Source organism: Podarcis cretensis (assembly GCF_951804945.1).
Source record: "Podarcis cretensis genome assembly, chromosome: 10".
NCBI lineage: Eukaryota > Metazoa > Chordata > Lepidosauria > Squamata > Lacertidae > Podarcis > Podarcis cretensis.
The window spans coordinates 44,914,152-44,933,633 of record NC_137179.1 but is presented as its reverse complement, the minus strand read 5'-3'; the positions used below and the strand labels follow the sequence as shown (position 1 = coordinate 44,933,633).

Genomic DNA, 19,482 nt, shown 5'->3' with positions numbered 1-19,482 from the left:
AAATGTAACCCTGGTTATTAAGAGGTTACAAGGGTGGGCTTGGGACATTCATTAAAATAATTGAGGGATTATATCACAATTGGGAGCAGTTGCCTCTTTGAATGGGACAGTTGTTCAATTAACAAGTGAAAAGTGATAGGCGTTCCCCTGTTAGATGTTTAGCTGACCCCATCATAATACAATTAAGCAATGTGTCAAATCTGCATTACTTAAAGATGGCCAGAAGAACTATTCTGGAGAGATTCAACATGAACTTCAAGAGTATGGAACTATATTGCATTTGGAAATTAGTTTAAAATTAATGATGGTAAAAACTCAAGCTGTTTAAAGCCACCCTGATATGGTTAACTCCGAAACGTACTCAATTGACTCAAATCATGTTTTGGAAATACATGGTAATTATAATTGTTTTGAATCTGTGTCAGATTGAGGAGAGAAATAATAGTTGGTTTGTGTTTTTTAACCATTAAGCAAGATATTAAGTGTGTGGAAAGCTGAAATTATGCTTCTTTGGCAGGATTACAACCACTAAAATAAGTATTCTACTTAGAATCAATATTTTATTTCAAGTAGTGTCATTATAAGTCTTCGAGCAAAAAAACTGAAAGCATGGAAAAATTACTTAATGGCTTCATTTTGGGTGAATAAAAGCCATTACAACTGAGCTAAAGAAGGAGGTTTGGCAATCCCAAATATGTCTGTATGCAGGCCAGGTGAGAGCTGTCTTTAAATTGAGGACAGATTCCCTAAAATAGGTAATCACTGAGGAAGTCATTTTCTAAGGAAACCTTGAACATTTTGTTCTGGCAGGTGTAAGAAGATAAAATTCTCTCTTTAGGATGGAATCTGGTGGTTGCCTTGTGCCTATGTGAAGCCCTTTTTTGATCTAGTGGATGGCTTTGCTAACAGAAGAAGGGTGAAATTATTTGTGCCAATTCTTCCACTTACTTGCAGCAGCACCCCACAAAAATTGGTTCTGGAGAGTTAGGATGCTCTCCAGAGCATGATGGGTGTTTGTGTGTGCAAGAGGCTGCAAATTTGCAAAATTCACCTCCACTCCTCTTCCATTGTAAAGACCTTCCATAAGTACATGGGCAACAAATTGATCTCTAACTTAGTCACTTTATCAACAGCATTGTTTGGGAAGCTTGGAAGATCAAATTGTCATGAGGAATTCTCCTTCCTGCCCTCCCCCAGGAGTTCATTAATAAAGGTAAAAAAACAAAAACTAGATAAATTTATTGGATATGCAAAAATAAGAGCTTTCTAGATCCATGGGTGTCCTGGATTTTAACAACTGAAAAAGAATTTACCTGTCTGTTGGTTTATTTATTTACAATTTTAAAAGAAATTATCTCAGTGATTACCCACTTTGGAGAACCTATCCTCAATTTACAGCAGCTCTCTCTGTGGGGAGTAGAAAAAGTTAACCTTTCTAATTCTTTAGTTGTATAGTTTATTATTTTAATTATGGCATTGTATAGTAAATACAGCCTTTCTGCATGTTCTTCATTTTTATATAAAATGGATTGAGATGTACTTTTGAATGTTTTGTGGTATTAATGGACTTCCTGGAAGAACTGTTAAATGTAATGTGAAAACATGTTTAAGACCTAGAATATGAAAAAGATTGTGGTAGAGTGTGTGCAAAAATGTTGGCTTGTGTTGGCTCATAGTCTTTCCACAAAGATGGGATTTGGGGGATTCCATTATATTTCCTTGCTGTTTCTCACAGCAAGGTACTTGAGCTAGAATTTTTGGGAGGAGGAATTTGTACTGTGTTCATTATAATCTCCCTGTGGATTGCCCAGCAGAACCTGGCATTGCAAGAGGCACAGTTCTACAGTTGCTAATTTTACAAGCCACTTGATTGTTAAAGGCAGTGTGTGGAACAAAATCAATCTAGCCCTAGAGCAGTTGAATAGTGCAAAAAAACAAAAAACAAACAAACAAAAACACCAAAATATAATGAATAGTGCTGTGTATCATGAGTTTGTAACTTGCAGTTCATTTCAAGTGTCATTATTTTCTCTTTATATAAGCTCTACATATTATTATTTTTTACTAAAATGGCATATTTGGAAATTAAAAGGAAAATTCAAGCTTCCATGGTATATAAAACAAATACCAAAGAAAAAAACATTTTCTTCTTCCTACGAATGTTCTGTAGGAAGAATTAAAAGAAACGGTAGCAGCTGATGTAGTGGCTAATGTAGACTGTTAAGAAACATGCATTGACTTGTTGGCGTAAATGTTGGAGGTGCTTCACACCTGTTGTGTACAGTAAAACATGGCCAATATACAACTCAAGATCATGCCAACATCAGGAGAACATCAATGACAGAAGTGAAATACTCTTCTTCTATCAGTCATGGCAGCATAGCAGTCAAATTAGCTTTAAGACTGAACTTCATAAATTCCTGACAACCATTGTGGTCTGTTGGGATTTGAAAAGTTCCTCATACATTTCAAGATCTTGGTCTTTCTTCCTTTGACACTGAGGGCTGATTCTAATGTAACATTTAGCATTAGCATGGATACATTTTTAAGTTATCCCCTAATTGCATATGCTGGAACTGGGTCACAATATATCATCGCTAGCAGTGATCTTCTGAGCATAGAATTTTCCATGTGAAGCTTAGAATGTGCAGTTGAGAAAGGCAAATATTGAAAACCCTTCCAACATATGCATCTACTGGTTATAGCAACTAACGTGGAAACAAAACCAGTCGTACCCTCTTATAAGTGGGGCTGACTTAGATAACCCATCTTGTTTATATGCTTACTGTGGGTGTTTTTATTATAAAAATTATCAGTTCACCCGGAGAAACCATTGAGTTGTTTATTTTTAGATATTAGCACAGTATGTTGGAGGAGCATATATTCTGCTATCTTTTCTAAGGCTTATTTTCATGACATTTAAAAAACTATGCATTGTGGTTAAAGTGAGTCAGTGTTCTCATTTAACTTTTCTAAGCTGTGATTATATGGGAGTTTCTGCTTCTTGTACAGCGAGTTCACAGAACTAAAGCTAAATGTGTCATGAGTGCTTCCAATTTGTGCATCAGGATGTTTGCTCCCCAAACACTAATTACCATTGAAATACCTAGTTCATGCACATACCATGCAGAAAACACAGTCAGCACAATTTTTAATGATTTTGCTTGAAATTAGGGCTTGCCTTCTACTGCTTTTCTTAAGTGAAGGTGGTGAACATTCACATGTATGGGAATCCTGCTTTTTACCTGGTAAATAAAATGCATTTTAATGTATTCACATTTTATGCTTAGATCAAGTAGAAAATCTCTTGCTCTATATCCAATTTAATATGCTTTATGGAACTCCAGAACACTGAACAAAACGAAGCTGGATCTATAAAATGTAATCCTAGCCCTAGTATGGTGTAGGTAGGGAGATAAAACTTAGGAATGAAAAGGACAAAAGAAATCAATATTGAACTTACATTGTCAGAAACCTTAATTACATTCATTGAAAGACACTTGCTGATCTAACAATTGCCTTAGCATTTAGTAGAACCCTTGCACATAAGAAGCTTCTGTTCTGTGAGATGAAACCCACTTCTTTAAGAGAAGTTTCAAACTAAAATTTGTGCACTTGGTTTGATAGCATAAAAAATTCTGCAGAATCAAATTGCAAGACCATAAAACCTTAATAGACATAAGTCTTGAATAGACTGTTCCTTTTAAAAATGTTTAATAACAGATTTAGCTATCAACCAGAGTCTGTGGTTTCTTGACACAAACCACAAAACAGTCTGCTGAAATAATAAGTAGCACCTATCTTTGGAAAGTTTCCCAGAGTTGGAAACTGCTGCAGAAACTGTAATTTATTTATTTTTCATTTTAAAAAGTCTGAAAATTTAAAAGTTTGAGAATTAATTTGAGAGCAAAAAGTTCGTTCATCGAATTATAGTTTTGAAAGTTGTTTATCCCTGCCTTTGTTTACATATTGTATTTCACTCTTAATACCATGTGTTGTCTTCAACATGAAGTTCCAGATTCAATGTAGTATTTGACTGACAAGCAAACACCCATATATGTACAACATCCATCAACTTAACCTTTTCTAACTGAACAAACTAATGTTTGTGTGTGGGGGGGGGGTGTCTGCGTGCAAGGGAAAGTTGAAAAAAGGAAGAAAGAGGAGGCAGGGGAAAGAGGGTAGAAGAGATTGTAGTGGCTTCTGTGCAGAAGGTGAAAAGGGTGCATAGTAGTTTTATGAAGTGGTAAGGGGAAGCTCTAGGGCAGTGGTGGCCAAACTTGGCCCTCCAGCTGTTTTTGGACTACAACTCCCAGCACCCCTATGCAACAGGACCAGTGGTCAGGGATGATGGGAATTGTAGTCCCAAAACAGCTGGAGGGCCAAGTTTGGCCACCACTTCTCTAGGGAGTTAATATGGAGGGGATGGCTGAGGGGATTGGCGAGTGGAGTGAACAGGGGCACAGCCCCAAATTAGGAAATAATATTGTTGTAACTTATTGTTGTAACTTATAAGATACATGTATATGATTTGTGTATGAGAATATACTTAATTGTTGTATTAATAGAGCACCATAGTTTGACTTGGAATAAGTTTGCTTTTTTTTTTTTACAATAACGACTCGTTTACATATGTTTTGTAGGATTATCTAACCATTCACAAGTATGGCAATGCTGCCAGAAAGGACCTATGGAACACGTTGTCAGAGGTAATACAGTTTAAAGTTTTCAGGGAACTTGGGTTAACCTGAGGAGTAAATATCCCATCCTGAAACTCATATTCCTGTTAATGAGTGTTTTATTTGCGTGGCTGTATATCATTTTGGAAAATCCTTAAATAAAAATTTATGGAACGTGAAAGACAGAGTATCTAGAAATGGATAATCAAAACAAATGGATCCAGATATCAGCTCCTTTGAGATGAACTGAAGGGAAGCAGGAAGCAACATAGAAGTGTAATGGACTAAACGAGAAGCTGTTTATGATTTGGTGCAGTCAACTATAAGTATTCTGGGCAGCCAAATAACTGTAATGTCAGTCATGATGGAAAAGAGCATGTATGTGCTAGCTGTTGCTTCACAAACAGAAAGACAGATTAAAATCATATTGAATAATGTGCAAAGGGGCATGGGAAACAAAATGCTCTTTCCATGGATATACTTTTGCCCCAATACAGCTCTAGTCCCACATGACTAGATGAACCAGGGAATATGTCTCTAAATGCTGTGGCAGGGAATATGTCTCTAAATGCTCATTGCTAAAGAAGGGGCCATACTTCATTGAGATGAAAGGGTTTGCAAAACACGCATCGTTTGAGCAGGGCAGACACAAGATTTGAATTCTCTTGGATCAGAAAAAGAATGCAATATTATGTACTTCCTCCTCTAGTTCCTCCCTTTTCTGGAGAACAGTTGTCTAGTGCCATTTAAACATTACGTCAGCACCATTTTAACTGCAGTGAAGGCAGCTCCGGGTTCCACCATGACTAAGGTTTAAATTCTTTGTATAAATTTGGTAATTAAAATTGTCAAATTACAGTCCTGTGTCCACTTTCTGTCTAGTTCCTTTTAATATGTTGCTAGCAATGGGCTAGCCTCTGTTGTAGGACTGGGGAACCTGTGGCTTGGCAGATTCCATTGGCCCCATCCAGGGTGGCCAATGCCAGGTATAATCGGGATTGTAGTCCAGCAACATCTGAAGAAGCAGAGGTTCCTACCCCAGACATGAATACCCTATGTTATTTTGTGAATGGTTGTTTTTTGAAGTGAAGCAAAGAGTAGTAGTCCTCTATTCTCCCCCCCCCCCCCGCCCGCCCTGAAAGGTAACATAATACTGGCAGTACTCCCTGAATATATTGAATGAAATTTTATCATATTTTTGTTTTGAAGGCACTGAAGAAGGTTGGGAAATTTGTGAATATCCAAGAAGTAATGGATCAGTGGACACTGCAGATGGGTTATCCTGTTATCACCATCAAGGGAAATGAAACTGCAGAAAATATTGTAGGAATCTCCCAAGAACACTTTATTTATGACCTTGATGTTAAAACCAAAGACCGTGGCCTTGGAAACAACAGGTACTCAACATTTATTGTTAAAAGAATTATGCTTTACCTTATTTTGATGTCATTGTGTTGCGATAATGTATTCTCACAAAACTTGTTAAATGAAAAATTATAACTAAAGAATTGATAGCACAGTATGGCATTCCTGTGATTAAGCCACATTCCTTAAATAAGTTAAATCAGAACACTATTTTTGCTTTTGATCTGCTGCATGTCTATTAAGAGAGATACAGGTATAGAAGTAAAATGCACATCCAGATGGAAGTCTATACTCCAGAACATTTTTGCACATATTAAAGCTTCTGAGAATAGAATACTATTCTCAGAAGCTGCAGAATACTGTTCTCAGAAACAGGTACTTCTAACTTATCCCCGTCACCTTATCCTTTTGTTCACTATGCCAACGGGCTAGGATTTAAAGAAAGAATAGTTAAACATAGATTACATATGAATGGGAAAGTTTTCTTGATTTTGCAGTCTTGAGCTCATACTCTATTCAGCAGCAATATGTAAGTGATAAACAAGACTAGGTCCATTAAATAGAGCGCTTAAGCATTTTATTAGAAACAAAAGGATGCAGGCAAGCTTGTTGGATATTATTGACCTTATTCCTATCTTGTCATGTCACTCCTATTTAAAGTACTTGGCTGAAATAGGATTTCCTGTAAGTACAAGTAAGTACACAAATTAGCACAGACATAAGCAAACTCGGCCCTCCAGCTGTTTTGGGACTACAACTCCCATCATCCCTAGCTAGCAGGACCCAGTGGTCAGGGATGGTGGGAGTTATAGTCCCAAAACAGCTGGAGGGCCGAGTTTGCCTATGCCTGAATTAGCAGAAGGGTTTCATCTACAGTGGTGCCCCACAAGACGAATGCCTCACAAGACGGAAAACTCGCTAGACGAAAGAGTTTTCCGTTTTGGAGGTGCTTCGCAAACGAATTTCCTATGGGCTTGCTTCGCAAGATGAAAATGTCTTGCGAGTTCTTGTGGGTTTTTTTCCCTTTCCCCCCCTTTTTCTAAGCCGCTAAGCCGCTTATCCGCTAAACCGATAAGCCACTAAAAGCCGCTAAACCGCTAATAGCGCTAATCCGCCAATGGGCTTGCTTCGCAAGACGAAAAAACCGCTAGACGAAGAGACTCGCGGAATGGATTCTTTTCGTCTTGCGAGGCACCACTTGCGAGTTACTCTAAATTCAACCTTCATGACCTCCCTGTATCTTCTGACACATGTGCCATTACAAATTTATGAATGGGTGAATGCAAAGGACCTCTCCATAGCTAATAATGATGTCAGCCACCAAAGGAAGTGCAAGAAGCAGAATCTGAGCCCTGAACATCTCTCCAAGCTCTACAACTTTATCAAGAGCGCACAAACCCTGTTCTGTTGATAGGCTCCTTGTGTAGGTTGTTTACTGTTGAGATGTATGGATGTTTCAGAACATCCTGCAGTATCCCAGCAGCTCTTCCAATAGTTGAATGGGTCATTTCAATAAACGGTGATTTGGTCTCAGAGACTGGACTGAGGAGAATGGTGGAGGCCGCCCCCCTCCTTCTGAACCTTCCATGGAGGAGGAGGACAGTAAAGATTTACAACGGTGGTTGGCAGAAGGTCATGACTCTGAGACAGAAGGACAAAGCTGGGAGATAATGGAAGAAGAAGAAGAGGGAGCCAGAACAGCTGGCTGACACGTTATCATTAGAAAGCATTCCTGACCCCCCTTCTCTTAGGACCAGGAAGGCAGTGAAAGTGGGAAAACAGAAAGCGAATAGACAAAGGGCCTCACGCAGCCACTGTATAAGGGGTGGAGCTGCTGTTGACTGAGAGTAAAGTGGGGGAGGATATTACTTGGATCAACACCATTATCCTAGAGACAGCATCCTGTGTCTCTCTCTGTGAATATTGAATAAAATACCTTGGTAAGATGGGACGCAGGTGGCGCTGTGGGTAAAACCTCAGCGCCTAGGACTTGCCGATCGCATGGTCGCCGGTTCGAATCCTCGCGGCAGGGTGAGCTCCCGTCGTTCGGTCCCAGCTCCTGCCCACCTAGCAGTTCGAAAGCACCCTTAAGTGCAAGTAGATAAATAGGTACTGCTTTATAGCGGGAAGGTAAACGGCGTTTCTGTGTGCTGCTCTGATGCCAGTTCGCCAGAGCAGCTTTGTCACGCTGGCCACGTGACCCGGAAGTGTCTGCGGACAGCGCTGGCTCCCGGCCTCTAGAGTGAGATGAGCGCACAACCCTAGAGTCTGTCAAGACTGGCCCGTACGGGCAGGGGTACCTTTACCTTTACCTTACCTTGGTAAGAGCTTCTTGTATTTCCATTACTGGCAGCCTGCTGTGAGGGAGCGGGGTTGGATTCCCTGAAGCCTGGCACTTGGAGGCTTCTGTAACATCACAGCTGCACAGCCTGTGCCTACAGATGGCCTGTAAACTGTGCCCCTTATACTAAGGTAAAGGTAAAGGTACCCCTGCCCGTACAGGCCAGTCTTGACAGACTCTGGGGTTGTGCGCCCATCTCACTTAAGAGGCCAGGGGCCAGCGCTGTCTGGAGACACTTCCGGGTCATGTGGCCAGCGTGACATCGCTGCTCTGGCGAGCCAGAGCCGCACACGGAAACGCCGTTTACCTTCCCGCTGGTAAGCGGTCCCTATTTATCTACTTGCACCCGGAGGTGCTTTCGAACTGCTAGGTTGGCAGGCGCTGGGACCGAGCAGCGGGAGCGCACCCCGCCGCAGGGATTCGAACCGCCGACCTTTCGATCGGCAAGTCCTAGGCGCTGAGGCTTTAACCCACAGCGCCACCTGCGTCCCCGCCCCTTATACTAGGTTGAGCAAAATAGGGAGGGGTGGGCTTAATCCAGAAAGAGATGTGACTACGTGGGGCATTGGAGAGGGGCAACGGACGCTTCCCCTGCTGGGGTTAATTGCCACTTTGGAGCAGAAGGTATGTTTGGTCCAAAATGGAGGAGAAGGGTTTTCAGTTCAAGCAAAAAGACCTCCTGATTACATAGGTACCACTAGGAACATAGTCATACCATATGTCCATGTAGCGCATTGTCTATATTGACTGGCCATGACTTTTCAGGGTTCTGACAGGGAGCATCCTCAGCCCTACTGAGAGATGTTGAGTTTCCATCTGGGACCTTGTGCATGCAAAACCTATAGGATGTGTTTCCATGTACATTTCCATTACTTGGTGAGCACCTTGCTAATTCATTTGTAATAAAACCATGAGTTTCTCCTGTTTTATTTTATTTTAGCATTTATAAAGTGTTTTAGTCAGAGAATAACAGAGCAGTGCACAGAAACCAAATGTAGAATATAACGAAGATAATAAAACAGTGTTAAAGCCCACAATAATTCAGAAATAATGTTTTTCCCCCATCCCTGCCTGCTGCTAGATGATCTGGTAGTGCTGGCTAAGTAGTGGCAATCCTCTGATTTGATTTATGTGGCAGTGTCACTTCAGTCAGCTGTCACCGCACCTCATTAATGAAATGCAAAAATAAGAATGTGGGAGGTAGATATTTGGTAGATTAGTCTTCACAAGGGCAGGTTTGGTTATCTCATAGCTTATCTATGATTATGAAGATTTCTACATGGTAGAAAATGTCCCAATTAAACTTAGCAATGCCAATGTCATCCTCAGTATTTGGTCCTGGTTCATTTTCTCTCTCTCCTTTGTTTCTCATTTGATTGACTGTTGAGCTCAGTTTCATTAATAGATAAAAAGCTCTTTCACCATGAAAAATAGATGAAACATGCTTTACTTCAAAATATTTGAAATCATGTATATGCTTTATTTTTATCACTTTTATAAAGATTAGAAACTGCTACAGACATGAAACATTCATGATAGCCACATGCATATCATTCAGTAGACATGTGCTTTCAGTAGTTTATCATACAAAGTTACATACGAAAAATGAAAATTAAATAACATTGTGCATTAATCACCAGTCTCCATAACTCTGAGAAGAATGTTCAAATCATTGTAAATAATGAGTGGAGTCTAATGTTACTTTGGAACCTATATTTCTAAAATACAGGGAATGTTGCCCATTTCTGCACATACTCATTCTCAAGATAATGATTTTCTCAAGCCCACACATACTTTGTTAGCTTGAACATAAGCTGCCAAGCCCAATATTTTTAAGTCCAACAGTGGCAGGGTAATCGATTTTTGCAGTACAATGCAAATACGATTTTAGCTGTGGTCCGTATTTTAGTAACCATTTCCACGTCTTTATTGTCCACACAGCCATGTAAGTAATTCAAAAGAAATATTAAGGGATTACTCGGGAATAGTATAATTTGTTCTACGTACATTTAGTACATTCTAGGTACTAAAAAAAACTTTTAAAAAAATCAAGTCCAAAAAAGCACAATCTTTGTGCAGTTCACACACTGCCAACACTAACCATGAATCGAATTATTGATCTGTGCAGAGTAAGATAGCACTTTTAGAGTGTCTTTCTTTCAAGTTTGTTACTAGCAATTTCTAACCCACATATCTCGAAATTCCTTCTCTCTGTGGTGTCCAAGGCACCATACCCTTGTTGGAAGATAGCATAATTCTTCTGACTTCCCATCCTCCCAGACAAGCCCATCTTTTGGACAGAAAGCAGTGTTTATGTAGATTTCCCTGGAGTGCTCACTCCAGCAGGCCTTTCAAGCTAGTTTTATTTCTTCCCTCCACCCGCTTATCATAGAAAGGATTTAGGATTGGAGACATAAAAATGGGGGAAGGGGGAGAGATGAGAGAGAATCCTGTACTTCTTCCCGGTGCTAGGAGCTGGTGAGGCTCCAGTGAGGGTCGCTGATCCACAAAGCATATAGACATCATCCCCCATTACAGCTTTGTGCTGCCACCAAAATAATACTTCCTTCTCCTATGACTGGGGTTAATGAGAAAGAGAGAGCTTTCCTTCCCTATGAGAAGAGTTTATGGCATCTACAGAGGTCTATCGCTTTCCAAGTGGTCATGCAGGAAGAAGAGGGCAGGCCTCAACTTAAGAGAACTCCTTCCCACCACATCTTCTTACTTGAATTATCAATTCTGCACTTAGAGACCTTTTGCAGTAACAATGAAACCCAAGGACATGTAAGTCAGGAGCAAGTCACCCCAGAATTTCCAACGCTTTGGTGCTCTGGGCTGAGCAGCTTCCAATTATGATATTGGTGTTCATGGACCTGGCCTAGGTAATGGGGTGCCATGAGGTGTCATGATTGAGGGCAGAAGAAAGTGCACAGGTGTCAATGTAAATTCAACTCTGGACATTACAGGCACTTCATAGTTATTCCGAATTCAGGCAGCACGTATCTGCCTCAGTAACACTTATTGTTTTCCTAGTCCCATCTATTTTGGTTACAGTCCTCATTCTAGGCATACTGAGAACCTCCCCTGCAATTTCTGAATTTCTCCACCATTAGTGATAATCATCTGCAATAAAAACTTTCAAAACCTCTCCAGCTACACCTCTGGTTCTCCCCTGTCTAGGACTGTAACTTAAATCTCTCTAACATTAGGGAGTGATATCTAGTCAGTATTTAAGAGTCTGTACGTCCTATATAACTACTGAAAGCCTTCATAGTACAAACTAGTATACTTTGTGTGTTATTTCCCCCCTCAATACTGTTCACTTTTGTTGACTCTGCTGTAGTGAATCATAGATATAATTCCTTGTAAATTCTTTATGGTTACCCAAGGGATCCATTCTGTAGCTCTTCTTCAAGAGGAGCAGCATTTACAAGGAGAACTATCCCTTTTAATGAGGTATAAGTGTACTGTTGACAGAATAAGGCTTCCTGTTCTTTTGATGGGATAAAATAAATATACTAAGCTTAATGTGTTTTAAGAAAGCATATTGTAGATTTTTTAAAAGGTCTTTGAAACCATCCAGTTTTGCATTTCTCTGCTCTAGTTTTGGCAGCAGTGGGAGTATGTAGGCTCTTTCTCTCTCCTTGATATGGCAGCCAAATTGTCTTAAGAACAGAAAGAGGTGGACTAACCTAGCTTCAAATATGTAGTTTACAAATTATGCTGGGTGTTGCTTGTATCACATTCTCAAACTGTGTTGGTACATCTCAACATCATCAGCTACTTGTCTGAATAGGTACCTGCATTGTTTCAGCCATACTGTTATAGCTACACCTGTGAAATCCTGTTTTCAACAATCATCCTAAACTGTGTGGTAGAAACTCCTGACAGTTAAACATTACAAAAATGCACGTCTTGAGATCATTTTCAGCCACTTCCTTAAATAATATTCAAAATGCACATTGAGAAATATAATGTCAAAGGAGTCTTCATAGGAGCTGGGTGTCCCCAAGAGGTAACTTCTTGGTTATACCTTTCAAGATTATACCTGCCAAGCCAAGATACAATGCTTTCCAAAATTATATATGTGTCACTGCAATAAATAATTTGAATAGTTCGCCATGGTTTTGGTTTTCAGCCAGAATCCAAATAATTAAAAAAAAAAATCTATGAGAGAATAAAAAAATAGTTGTTTGGAGATTTAGAAAAATAAAGAGCTATGCTGCTGAGAATGCTCCCAGTGATTTGACTTATACTATTGTTGGAAAGCAGATATAGAATCAGTTTATTTATAAACTGGGAATTTGGTCCAGCCACTAGGCCAGATCCCAACTTGCCCCTGTCCCCACAGGCCTTTGACAGAAGAAAAATGGCTGTTTGCTTGCTTGACTCTAACCATACCTGCAAACAGACAAAGCAGGATTTAACAGTGAGCCCCTTTGATGATGTACTTTCAGCAGCAAACAGCTGATAGTTACTGAAAGCACACCTTAAAGGAGGCCAGTCAGCTTATTAGCGCTGGCGGTGAGCCTCCATAGCTGCATGTGGGAGCTCCTGGTGGGGAATTCTTGAGTACATATGATTCCAGCAGCCCTGGAAAGGAACAATTGGGAGCTCGCTTTAAGCTCTTGATTGGTAGCAACATCCTTACACATGGTGTCAGATGTGAGGCAGGCGGGTGTGGTTTGGGGAAAACTGACTCACAGGCCAAATTGGGACCCACAACAAGCCTCATTAGATCCATGGGCTGAAAGTGAGTGAATGCATCATATGTCCTCCTGTCTCTTGTAATGGCAAGTACTACAATTTGATACCACATTCAGCTCCCCAGCCTCTGCAAATGGCAACCACTGAAGTGCAATGTGTTCAAAGAAACTTGGAACATGTGACATCACAACATGTTCCGCATTTCTCGACATTATAAAGACAGAGATGAGACATAGGGATGCTGCTTTCAGCAGGAACCAAACATCCTCTATAACATCTAGTTTCAGTATTACTTGTTTATCTTTCTCCTTTTCCATGTCAGTAATTTGCTGATTCGGACATCTAGAATTTCTCCATGCAAAGCGATCCATGGCGGCAGTGATATGGAGAAAGTAGCATCTGTCCCAGCATTTCCAAGAATGCAGGCTCCTTTTATTGCCATGTGAGCACAAAAGCCCTTTTTTAGCCACCTCAGTAGTACAAGTGACTACTGGGGAACAGCACCTGTATATGTAATTGTGTTTTGTCAGGTGCTTTTCCATGTCATTGAGTCCACATGGTTGCTCCATTTTACAGAGCTTCAGAATTTTGAAGCAGTCCATAGTTTCAATAATAGTTAACATCAGCAAAGCCCACAGATGTCTAGCTGAATGCTTTCACATTCTGTTCCTGTTTCAGGATAACATGAATTTCCCCCCAGCAAGAATTTGACCATTCCTTCTGTTTTAAAAACAAGTTTAATGACAAGGTTCAAATGTCTAGTAATTCTCCTGTTAATGATCTTAAGTGAGTGTTCCACCATGATGAAAAAGAAATAATAGCATGAGTTTTTGACAGTTCCTGAACTCTAGTTTTATTTATCTTTAATCTTGATGATGAAAAATAATAAACATGCAAACACAGCCCCAAACTTTCCTTTGTCTATCTCTTTAATTTGACATGGCTTCCCTTGAAGTATGGAATTTTAAACAGACCAAAGACCCCAATGTAGTTTGCCTTCATATTTGTTAAAGCTCTTTTTAAAGGGTGCAGCTATTATTGATTTAAACAAGGAAATTGTATTAATTATAACCCTCTCTTTCTGTGCATCCTAGATTTTTCTGTTTATCCCAGAATTTTATGCCATTGACTCTTGAGTAGTCATATTCATTGAAGTGCTTATAATAAACAGTAATCAGTAATTTGGCTACATGCTCTAATAAGCAGAAAATGCGGAAGAAAATGGTCTTTGAAGTAGGAAAGAATATGGGGGGGGGAGTGGAAAATAGAATAGCTTCAATGAAAAGCAAAGTAATATTGGAAAAATATGAAGACAGTAATGACTTGAAAGAGAAAACCAACCCCACTTTGGCAAGAAAGATTCTGGCATGCAAGCAACCTTCTGGGCAAATTGCAGATGCCCATCGCCACCCATGTTGCAATGGTAATCCAAACTCTATTGAAATGGCTAAGTGCCTCTTTTGCAGAGACACTCTAACATCTCTTGGTTACTTTGAAAGCAAGGTAAGCAAAGCAAAAACCTTGCAACCCATGATATTTTAATAATTGTAATAATTTTTCAAATAGAATTCTTTTCTTTATAAATGGATGGTCAGGAGGATTTTTAAGCAGAGCACTAATATGTACATGCAAGGACCTGTGAGTTTCTTTCAACTGTAGCTGAATTAAAGCAAACCACCATTGGTTTGCATCCCGATGTCATCTTCTGTGAATGGAAAGTCTTTTGATCCAGCAGAGGGATCCTACTGACAGAGGGGGAGACACAACTTCAGCTGATCTTCCATCTCCCTGGAAGCCCTAATGCTACCTCCCACATAGTTCCAGAAGGGACCTACATCTCTGGAACAGTGTAGGAGGCAGTGGTTGGAGTGGAAGTAGAAATTGGCAAGAGCCACGTTTCCCCCTCTCCCAGTGGGAAGTTCCCTGAGATCCTTCCATTCAAGCGATAGCACCACCCACAGGTGCAAAGTCTGGATCCAAGCCATAATGTTTATGCTTTAGTGCAGAAGCGCTGATCAATTATAGCAGCCGTGTTCTAATGCAAATAACAGTTTCCCATTATTCTTTAGGATTGGTGCATTGCTTTTTAAACTGAAAAACATTTCTGTAATAAGCTTAAATTATTGGCAGGGGTTAATTAATCTTTAAAGAGTAGGTGAAGGAAAGAGGAACCACCAAGAGACGTGCATTAATTGCTTTACAGCAATTCTTCGGCAGTTGCTTCTGCTTGTTTCTGTTTTCCTAGTTGCATGGTTTTGTTTTCAAGAATTCAGCCTACCATTTAACTGAAAGGCAGTAGCGTTCATGTTTCTTTAATAGTTTATAGCAGCTGTTCATATAACTTAAGCAATATTCAAGTATACGGGCAAATTGTTATAGCAATTAAAATTAATTGCCCCACGATCAGCCGCAGTTCAAATTCCTAGAATAGTATGCTGAGTGTTTCACAACTCTGAAGACAGAACTGTCCAATGACATAAACTTTTAGTCGTTAGTACTATCATGTACCTCCAGGAGGCAAGTTTCCTTTCTTGATGTACAACAAGCCAGAATAGGTGATGAACAGTCAGTGAAAAACTAATATTTGCTATATAGTTATCCTTCAGTTCAGACCAAAAATCCATCACTCAGAATTCTGATTCCATGAGAGGAGGACTGAACAACCTGAGGCCCTCCAGGTGTTTCTGGCCTACAAATCCAATCATCCCTGAACATTGGCCATGCTGTCTGGGATTGATGGGAGTTAAGAGTCCAACACAATCTGCTGAAGCACAGGTTCCCCAGTGCTGCAGCAGATGCTTGCTTCTGGGAAGCTCACAAGCAGACCATAAATGCCAGAGCTCTGAATGCTCAGTGGTGCACTGGAGCTTCCATTTTGCCACCTGAAAACCACCAGAGATTTGTCCAGTGGTGGCCAGTATGGTGGGGCCTCCCAACACCGTCACTGCAGTGCAGAGATGGCACTGGAGCAGGGTGGGGAGGTTGGGACTTCACAGGCCCATTGGTGGATTCACTCGGCTGCTCTTGCCAATGCATCTGCACAGCCACAACTTTACCATCACCCTGCTCCATTCCAGCAGTGTCCAGGTAAGCTGCAGTGATGCTGGTGTTGGGAATGTGTCTCTGTCCCAGCCACTACTGGATGTCTCCAATTGCCCCTCTTTTTGATGTAGTCAGTAGATTTTGAATTATACAGAATTTTAAGAAAACACAAATAACAGACGCAACGTCAATTGTCAGTTACAGGCATTAATCCTAGTTGCATAATCCCCTCTTGAAGCCGTCTAAGCCAGTCACTATCGCCACTTTTTCTGGCAGTATATTCTATAAGTTAATTATGTGTTGTATGAAGAAGGGCTTTGTTTGTCCTGAATCTCATGCTAATCAAATTTGTTATATGACCTTGAATTCTGACATAATGAGGCAGGAAGACACATTTATTTATATTCACTTTCCCCACACCATGCATTGTTTAATAAACATTTATAGCACGTCCTATTCTCCTCCTACACACAAACCCAGTCATCCTTCATTCTAAACTAAACAGCTGAAACGCTAACCCTTTTGACCACCTTTCCCCCATAAATTTCCAGTTCTATAATCCTTTTTAAAAAAAAAAAAAAAAAAGAGTTTGGCAACTAGAATTGTACACAGTAATCTTAATGCAGCAGCACCATGGTTGTATAGAAAGACATCACAATATTGGCCATTTAAGTAACAATTCCTAGTATGGGTTTTCATTTTACATCAATATAAGAAGGCAAGAAGAGCCTTCTGAACCAGGCCAATGGCCCTTCTAGTTCTGCATCTTGTTCTCACAGTGGCCAACCAGATGCCTATGGGAAACCCGCGAGTAGGATTTGAGCACAAGAACATTTTGGTCTTCCAAAGCATTGCTTCCTCCAACTGTGGACGTAGAGTACAACCATCATGGCTAGTAACCATTGATAGCCCTGTGAAGTGCTTGACCTTTGCCAATAGACAACTTACCTTTGTGCAGGAATGAGTGCCTCCCCTTTGTGTGAGGAGCACTGCTCTCTGTTGTTTTGGGCCAAGAGTGTTACAGGAAAGGAGAACAAGGGTAAGTAAGTAAGAGCTATCCCTCTTCTGGGTTCCCAGCCAACAAGATTTATGTTGTCCTTTCAACCAGCCTTCCAGGCTAGTGGTGCTTCTAGGTTGGTGACAACCAGGTCAGTCCAGCTAGGTACTTGGTGGGGTTCTTGTCCATCACCAGCCTAGAGGGGTGGAGGGGTCACCATCATCTTTGATGAATAAATCACCATCACCAGGAAACCTAACCACTTGGGATTTAGATTTAAGGGATTGTATCTGAAGTTTGGTCAGAGAGGTGGAGTAGAAATAATGTTCATGTACCACCCTCCCTGCTGCCCAGCCAAGCACCCTTTCTATTCAAGCTGGCACAGATAGGGTGGTGTTATGGGGGACCTGCTGGGCTGCCATAGTAGTACAGCTTGGGATTTCATGGCCACCATGACAAAACCATGATGCTGTCTCAACACATCGCTAACCTGGGACGTTGAACTGGGCTTTGCCACAGGGCAGATGAAGAGTGGATGGAATTGGGGGAGGTTGAATAACTCAGTTGTCATAGTCAGACTACTTCCAGGTAAGATTTGGACTGCCAAGAACAGTTCTCTCCTGCAGTGCTGGGAGCCTCTTAAGATGGCCTGCCCCTAGATGGAACAGGCTTTCAATACAGTCACTCCTAAGTGCTCTCTCAGGTGTGGTAAAGACTGTGATCCCCCTTCGTTTTGTGGGGAGTTAAAAGACAACAAATCAACCCAGTAGAGAGATATAGCTTAAGCAAGGCAAGTACCACAATGAATGCAACCAGACAAAAGTGAGAGGACATAATGTGGTGGTGATGAGAGAAAATAAATCCTATTTTGCTGCCTCCATTGCATTCCCAAGGAACCGCCCAGCCAAACTGTCCCAAGTGATGAAGTCTTTCTTGAGAACTAGCCCAGAGGAGAGGGGAATGGCATCTTTGGAAGCCTGCTGTTCTAAGTTTGTAAAGTACGTTGAGAATAAAGTCACTTGTATTTGCTTGGAATGGGATTCTCTTCTTGATACGATCCCTGTGGAGTTGTTCAGAGCAGCGGCAAGTCAGACTTTGTGGGATCAGTTTCAATTGTTGTTGCTTGAGGATGTGGAAAATACGTTTCAACCGCATGTAGTCTTGGCTTTCGCCCATCATAGCCAATAACATGTAACTTGGTGGGTTTGTGTTCAATGTGGGTTCAGTAGGTAATTAATGCTGGGTTACATCAGGGAGTGTATCTACTGCCTTTAAGTTGCACTGTCATTCCATGATTTTCCTCTGACAGCGGCATCATGCCAACAAATTCCTCTCCACTTCTGTCATTCTTCTGGCATATCTGAGAAGTTCTGCCAGCGTCTACAATGCCTGTAGCTATTCTCAAATCCCACTGGTACAGAAGAGCTGCTGCCAAATGCTACAGCCCTTCATCCAGTAGATTTTATGTATATGATTGCACCCTACATTATATAGTAATATAATATTACTATGTAGAGTAAAAGAAGAAAAGAAAATCTCTGTGTGATGGCTATCTGTCAGAAAACTCACCAATGCTAGCATATTCAACAGCCAGTGCCTTTAGTAAGATATACGATGGTATACTGAAGTACAGAAATTATTGCAGACATATTTTTAACTCCAATATCACTTAAAACATCTTTTTTCAAAAAGTAAATTTTACCTTAATGGAAATTTATGACAGTATTATGTATTTTATTATATAACTGGATGCAATTTAAAATCTGTTACATTGCAGTTCATCTTAAAGTGGCAATAAAAGATGGACTGCAGTCCAGTATAATCAATGAAGTTTAAGCACATAACCATGTTCTGAATTGCAGCTATAGTAAAAAGCCAGCCATACCGATACACGATCATGTCTTCTCCTTTACTGCTTTGTATTTTAATATACTGACTACTTAGCTCTTTCAGTCCTTCCTAATAATCCAAAGTCACTGACCTCTCAGTAAATTTAATAGCATTGTTTCTTTTCTGTTAATCCCACTTGGCTCATCGTTATCCTTTGCATTTGGCAGGGAGGGCAGGGCGTGTGTGAATAATATGGCCGCATATTCATCTTTTAGTCACAAAGAGCCAATCATCTGAGGTGGTTATTTCTCCTGTTGAGAACATTTCCCAACAGTAGAATTAATCAGATTCCTCTTAGCTAGCTATTCTAATGATCAAAAATTCATTGTACTAAATTAAATTTCTATGTCTTGGGTCAGAGCTACATTTTACACTGGCAAGTATTTGTCCCCAAACCTGTGCTTGCCAGGGTAGTATGACGTAGATCAGGGATGTCCAACAGGTCAATCGCGATCTACTGG

At 40.5% G+C, this 19,482-nt stretch overlaps 1 protein-coding gene across 2 annotated transcripts in view; it reads left to right on the top strand.

Annotated features, from left to right (window-relative positions):
- The window catches only part of TRHDE (thyrotropin releasing hormone degrading enzyme), a 201,101-nt gene that overhangs the window by 138,329 nt on the left and 43,290 nt on the right, over positions 1 to 19,482 (top strand). For both annotated transcript variants that reach the window (XM_079993791.1, XM_079993790.1), the window contains 2 exons: positions 4,644 to 4,709; positions 5,889 to 6,076. In XM_079993791.1, the coding sequence (XP_079849917.1) occupies positions 4,644 to 4,709; positions 5,889 to 6,076 (254 nt within the window). The remainder of the gene's footprint in view (positions 1 to 4,643; positions 4,710 to 5,888; positions 6,077 to 19,482) is intronic.